At 57.9% G+C, this 6,548-nt stretch overlaps 2 protein-coding genes across 4 annotated transcripts in view; both read left to right on the top strand.

Moving 5' to 3' along the window:
* TMEM209 (transmembrane protein 209) overlaps nt 1–1,590 on the top strand; it is a 10,318-nt gene extending 8,728 nt beyond the window's left edge. For 2 of the 3 annotated variants that reach the window (XM_026044323.1, XM_026044322.1), the window contains exons 14-15: nt 688–761; nt 1,036–1,590. In XM_026044323.1, coding sequence (XP_025900108.1) covers nt 688–761; nt 1,036–1,090 — 129 coding nt within the window. In that variant the 3' untranslated portion in view covers nt 1,091–1,590. Of the gene's footprint in view, nt 1–687; nt 762–1,035 lie in introns of those variants that run through there. The other variant, XM_026044324.1, reaches the window with a different exon arrangement.
* A 575-nt stretch (nt 1,591–2,165) lies between these two features.
* The window catches only part of LOC112951608 (low affinity vacuolar monovalent cation/H(+) antiporter-like), an 8,964-nt gene continuing 4,581 nt past the window's right edge, over nt 2,166–6,548 (top strand). The window contains exons 1-9 of the mRNA XM_026044314.1: nt 2,166–2,185; nt 2,841–2,993; nt 3,471–3,586; nt 3,705–3,813; nt 4,185–4,301; nt 4,383–4,582; nt 5,352–5,540; nt 5,615–5,717; nt 5,833–5,974. Coding sequence (XP_025900099.1) covers nt 2,849–2,993; nt 3,471–3,586; nt 3,705–3,813; nt 4,185–4,301; nt 4,383–4,582; nt 5,352–5,540; nt 5,615–5,717; nt 5,833–5,974 — 1,121 coding nt within the window. The 5' untranslated portion in view covers nt 2,166–2,185; nt 2,841–2,848. The remainder of the gene's footprint in view (nt 2,186–2,840; nt 2,994–3,470; nt 3,587–3,704; nt 3,814–4,184; nt 4,302–4,382; nt 4,583–5,351; nt 5,541–5,614; nt 5,718–5,832; nt 5,975–6,548) is intronic.

A 6,548-nucleotide genomic window follows, 5' to 3' on the forward strand; every position in this document is an offset into this window, starting at 1 on the left:
TACCCATATTATACCCATATTATACCCATATTATACCCATATTATACCCATATTATACCCATATTATACCCATATTATACCCATATTTTTAATAATTAGCTGCCTCAGTGCAGAAAGTAGCTTCTTGTGAATTTTCTCGTGATTTATTCTAAAATCCTCATTTATATAAGCTGTGGTGTGGGCTGTTATTCCTGAATGCCAACAAGCCTGATGCCTATAGGAGCTTGTAGAGGGAACCATCTAGTCTCAATACCAAAATACTACATTTTTCCTGCATGTTTTAACTTTTCTTTTGGACCCTTGGTTGTGATTTTGATCTGTGATTTCAGAAAAAAAATGCTGTAAAAATCCTAAGTATTTGAGGGTGATAATCCACCCAAGAAAATTAGATTTTTCTGCTATTTAGCTAATTGAGAGGTAAGTATTGAGGCCAACTCCCACGCTGTAATACCATTCCATGAGATGTCTATTATATTTTTTTCTCATCTCAGATTATTTAATGGGCCATCATGGTGCACACTGAAGTGTCTATGTATCTTAAAAGAAGATTTAAAGGGAATAATGCACAGCTCTAGCTCAGCTACAAGCAGGACATGGGTTTAAATAAGACCTTTCCTCTAAGATACTGGTGTGGCTGCTCATCCATGGTCTCAATGCCAAGTTCTTTTCTCTTCCCTCTGGTTTTAGGGCAGAAACAACATGTTCCACACCCTGCTCATGTTCCTGTACATTATAAAGACCAAAGAATCGGGCATGCTCGGGTAAGTGTCACCTGCTGCGTCCCTTTGTGTCACCCACCAGAGCTGACAGCAGCTTTCAGTGCTCATACACCAGGACGCTGCTGTAGTGGGACAACTGGGACAGAATTAACCCCTCTTTGCATTTTATCTAACAAAACCCATTTCGCAGAACCAGGTCAGAGCACGTGGGAAACGTTTGGAGTTTTCCTTTGCTCTTGGGCCAGTTTTCCTGTACCAAAGATGTAAAAAAGCTGCCACTTGCCGGTGGTTGGTGACTCCAGTGACGTTTTTGCAGGCGCGTCAACCTCGGCGTCTCCGGCGTCAACGTGCTGTGGATTTTTGGCGAGTGACGACGACTCCACAGAGGGAGGATCCCCCTGCTCGGACCAGGCGCCCTGAACAGCAGCGTTACCCCCGTTACCTTGAACATAGACTGTGAAACAGGATAATTTAATCTCTGCTTTATGGACAGAGGAGAAATGTTTGTAAATTCCTGTACAGTCTTTTTTTTTAGGTAAATACCGTTTAAAATGTTCCACTGTTTTTTCCACTGTTCTTTTTTTTCCACTGTTCCACTTTTTCACTGTTAAAACACATTGAAATAGGAATCTAGGCATGTTTTTCTCTCTGGTTTCTCACCTTAATGCACCCCAGTTTTGCTCCCCCTGCCTCCAGCTCTCTGGGGGCACCTGCAGATCCCCCAACACAAGGTCCAGGGAGTTACTGCCTTGGTGCCTGGTTCGACCTCTCTGGAAGTTTACCCCAAATTGGGTTAATTTAATGACTCATTGGAAGAACTGGATTTTGTGGCCTCACTGGGTGTTTCAGGTGTCTCCACTGTAACTATACAGGGAAAACAGCATGACTTGCTGTTTTCAGTCTATATTTATAAAAGTTTTGGCTTTTTTAAGGGAAAAATCCCACAACCCTCCCCTTCAACTGTGAGTGTCTTAAAATATTAAAATGTTTTTAAAAAAGGTGAGTGGTGCCTTTGTTTTTTAATGTATTTTGGAGTTATTTCTCAGAGCCCCCTTTCTGCCTGGCTTTGTCTGAGACCAGGGCCGAGTCCCTTGTGTGGGGACAGCCCCCAAGAGCCCCAGGTTCCTGGTCTCCACCCAACCACCCCCAGAAGGGCCTTTTTGACCCCCCTTTTTGCCCCCCCAAGGGCTTTTCAGCCCTTGCCCCTTGGCGAGGTCAGGATTAATCTTGAGGATTAATTTCTTAGGAAATTAATTTCAGGATTAATATTTAGATAATATAATAATAATTTCAGGAGTAATTTCTTAGGAAGAGCCACATTTAAGGGCAAAACCCTTCTGTTCCCGCCGCCTCCGGCCTGTCCCGTGGGCGGGGGGGTCCCGTTGTCCCACCCCCCCCCCAAGGCTCCCGCCCTCCCCGGTGCCGCCCCCGTGGGCAGCGAGCGCCGCCGCCGCGGGACACGCTGGGTGCGGGACGGGGGGACACTGGGGGGGGGGTTGCACCGGGGGGGCCCCAGGGTGCTGCATGGAGAGGGGGGGCGCGGGTTTGCAGCGCGGGGCTCCCGGCTATTGCACCGGGGGGGTTGCACGGGGAGGGGGGGGTCCCGGTTATTGCACCGGGGGGGGGGTTGCATTCCGGGGGGGTTGGGGGTTGTTCCCAGGTGTTGCACGGGTGGGTTGCACCGGGAGAGCCCTCCCGGTTATTGCATGGGGAGGAGGGGGTTGCAGTGGGGGGGGGACCCTCCCGGGGGTTGCAGTGGGGGTGTTGCAATGGGGAGGGGGGGTCCTGGTCATTGCACGAGGGGGTTACAGTGGGGGGCCCTCCCGGGGGTGCACTGGGGTGCTGCAATGGAGGGGGGGTCCTGGTCATTGCACGAGGGGGTTACAGTTGAGGGGGCCCTCCTGGGGGTTGCACTGGGGGTGCTGCAATGGTGGGGGGGTCCTGGTCATTGCACTGGGGGTGGGTTGTGCTGTGGGGTCTCTCCTGGGTGCTGCACAGCGGGTGTTCCCAAGCCCTGCTCCGGCGGGAGCCTCTCCCTGGATTCTGCACGGGATGGGCTTCCCGGGGGGGGGGCATATTTCCTGCACCGAGTGCTGTGATACGGGTCGGGGGTGTCCGCAGACTCCCCCATGGAGCCGGAGGCCGGGGGGCCGCGGCGCGGCTCCCTCTGCGACCGCCGCTGCGCCGCCATCAACAACGCGCACGGCGACCTGGGCGAGCTGCCCTCGGGCTCCCACCTGCCCCACGGCCTCGCGGCCCCCCGCGTCCTGCCCGGTACGGGGGCTGCGGGGGCTCCGGCCGGGGCCGGGGCGGGGGGTCCCTGCGGCCGCTCCGGGGGCTCCATCCCGGGCTAGGGCAGGGGGGTCCCTGCAGCCGCTCCAGTGGCTCCATCCCGGGACAGGGGGTTCCCTGCGCCTGCTCCGGTGGCTCCATCCTGGGGCAGGGAGGGTCCCATGGCTGCTCCGGGGGCTCCATCCCGGGGCAGGGGGGTCCTTGCAGCTGTTCCGAGGGTCCAATCCCAGGCTGGGGGTCCCACAGCTGCTCCAGTGGCTCCATCCCACGCCAGGGGGTCCCATGGCTTCTCTGGTGGCTCCATCCTGGGCCAGGGAGTCCCTTGCCTGCTCTGGTGGCTCCATTCCAGGCTGGAATGGGGGTCCCTATGTCTGCTCCAGGGGCTCCATCCCAGGCTGGGGTGGGTTCCTGTGGCTGCTCCGGTGGCTCCATCCCAGCCGGGGGTCCCACTCGCCGCAGGCATCGCCTGCCCGCAGCACTCGGACGAGGGGCCGCTGTGCGAGAGCTGCCCGGGCAAGACCACCCTGACGGCCGAGAACGCCGTGGAGGCCAACAAGCTCTCCAACAACTACAAGGTGGGACCTCCTTGCCGTGGAGGACACGGTCACGGGCACGAGGGGCGGCCCTGCCCCGGCTTGTCCCCTCTGTACGGTGGCACCGGGCTGGCGTCCAGGTGACATTGCCCCCTTGCAGTTTGGCTTCAAGAAGTGGAAGAGCCACGTGACGGAGCGGCCATGGGAGGACCGCTCCGAGATCGTGAAGGAGCTCTACTCCGACCTCAATGTCATCAAGGGCTCCGCAGGTGGGGACGGGTGTGGAGGACGGGATGTCTGCTTGAACCTCTTGTGCTGGTGGGGACCATCACAGAGGATGGGGGCATCTCCTTGAACCTCATGTGTTGGTGGGGACCGTCGTGGAGGATGGGGACATCTGCTTGAACCTCATGTGTTGGTGGGGACCATTGTGAAGGACAAGGACGTCTACTTGAACCTCATGAGCTGGTGGGGACCATTGTGGAGGACGGGGCATCTGCTAGAACCTCTTGTGCTGGTGGCACATGGCCACCTCCATGAGCAAGCGTCATTGTCCTCGGGGAAGCCCCGAATGTGTTTTTGGGGGAGAAAAGGGCTGTTGGAGGAGCGCGTGGCCACGGGGACCCGTCCCCCCTCGCAGGCTCCACGGTGACGTGTGGCAACGTGCTCTACGTGCTGCTCTTCGGCTGGTGGCTGGCACTGCTCTACGTCGTGGTGGCCGCCGTGATGTTCCTCACCGTGGTTGGGGCTCCCTATGGTGAGTCCTGCAGGGCGTCCCAGCTGGGGGGTCCCAGGACGGGCCCCCCCCGTGCGCCCCACGTCTCCGCTGTCCCCACAGGGCGGCTCTGCTGGGACCTGGCCGGCTACTTCCTCTGGCCCTTCGGCAAAGTGATCCAGCGGCTGGAGGAAGCGGGGGGTCCCGCGGGGGGCGCGGGGGGCCCTGACGCCCCCGCCGCGGCCGCGGGCGCCCGGGAGACTTCGGCGCTGCTCGGCGGCCCCGCGCCCGCCCGCTGGCGCCCGCCGGCGCCCGGCTCCCGGGTGAGCGCCCGCCCCGCTCCACTGCTCCCATTCCGCGCTTTCCACCCCAGTTCTGCGCTTTCCACCCCAGTCCTGCGCTTTTTGCCCCAATTCTGCACTTTTCACCCCAATTCTATGCTTTTTGCCCCAATTCCGCGCTTTGCACCCCAATTCTGTGCTTTTCACCCCAATTCTGCGCTTTTCACCCCAATTCCGCACTTTTCACCCCAATTCCACGCTTTTCACCCCAATTCTGTACTTTTTGCCCCAATTTCACACTTTTTGCCCCAGTTCTGCACTTTTCACCCCAATTCTGCACTTTTTGCCCCAATTCCATGCTTTTTGCCCCAATTCTGCACTTTTCACCCCAATTCTGTGCTTTTTGCCCTAATTCTGCAGTTTTCACCCCAATTCCATGCTTTTTGCCCCAATTCCATGCTTTTCACCCCAATTCCGCACTTTCCGCCCCAATGTCACTTTTTGCCCCAATTCCACGCTTTTCACCCCAATTCCATGCTTTTCGCCCCAATTCCATGCTTTTCGCCCCAATTCCGCACTTTCCGCCCCAATTCCACGCTTTTTGCCCCAATTCTGTGCTTTTCACCCCAATTCCACACTTTTCACCCCAATTCCATGCTTTTCACCCCAATTCCGCACTTTCCGCCCCAGTTCCATGCTTTTCACCCCAATTCCGCACTTTTCACCCCAATTCCATGCTTTTCGCCCCAATTCCGCACTTTTCACCCAATTCCGCACTTTTCACCCCAATTCCGCACTTTCCGTCCCGCAGCGGCGCGCGGCGGCGGCGGCCGCCTGGCTCTGCCTGGGCTACCCGCCGCTGGCGCTGGCCCACGCGCTGCTCTGCTTCGCCGCCTGGCTCCTCGTCTTCTTCATCCCCGTGGCCAAGATGAGCGCGCGCACGGCGCGCCGCGTGCTGCTGCTGCCCCCGGAGCGCGTGTGCGTCCGCCGCCTGCGCATGGTGGGTGGCACCCACCCCAACGCGGGGTCCGTTTGGGGGGACACTGTCACCCGCTTGTCCCCCGCGCGCGGCAGACGGAGGTGCCGCTGGAGGCCGAGGTCATCCTGTGCTGCTACCGCGCCGTCAACGCCTACTACTACAAGTACACGGTGGACGGCATCAACGTCTTCGCCGTCAGTATCCTTTGCAAAGCGTCCGGGTGCCTCCTGGGGGTGAGCGGGGTGCTGGGTTGGGCACTGAGCCCCAAAAACGCCACCCGTTGCTTGGGTCGCCTCCTTGATGGCCACCGCAGACCTGCTGCCGCTGGTGGTGGTGACACTGGTGCTGGGCTACGTGGACGAGCGCAACCGGTTGACGAGCTCGCCTGTGAAGTTCACGCTGGCCCTGCTCTCCATCATGCCGCTCTCCTACTACATTGGCATGGCCATCGCCAGGTGAGCGGGCACCCAGGACACCAACGTGATGCCCATCTACAAGAAGGGTCGGATGGGGGAATCCGAGGAACTACAGGCCCATGAGCCTGACCTCGGTTTTGGGGAAGGTGGAGCAGATCGTGTTGAGGGCGATCGCAGAGCATGTGTGCAACAACTAGGACATCAAGTTCAGCCAACATGGGTTCATGAACCTCACCAACCTGACCTCCTCCTGTGGCCAGCTGACCTGCCTAGTGGATGAGGAAAGGGCTGTGGACATGGTCTACTTAGACTGCAGTTAAGTCCTTTGACACCGTCTGCCACTGCCTTCTTCTGGAGAAGCTGGCAGCTCATGGCTTAGACTGGTGGACTCTTTGATGGCTGAGACTGGTGGACTCTTTGATCATAGAATCATAGAATCATAGAATGCCGAAGGTTGGAAGGGACCTCAGAGGTCATCTAGTCCAACCCCCCTGCTCATGCAGGGTCACCTAGAGCACGTGGCACAGGGCTGCATCCAAGTGGGTTTTAAAGATCTCCAAAGAAGGAGACTCCACAACCTCTCTGGGCAGCCTGTTCCAGTGCTTTGTCACCC

The sequence above is a fragment of the Nothoprocta perdicaria genome, unplaced genomic scaffold (assembly GCF_003342845.1).
Source record: "Nothoprocta perdicaria isolate Ctin4 unplaced genomic scaffold, notPer1 scaffold_359, whole genome shotgun sequence".
Taxonomy (NCBI): domain Eukaryota; kingdom Metazoa; phylum Chordata; class Aves; order Tinamiformes; family Tinamidae; genus Nothoprocta; species Nothoprocta perdicaria.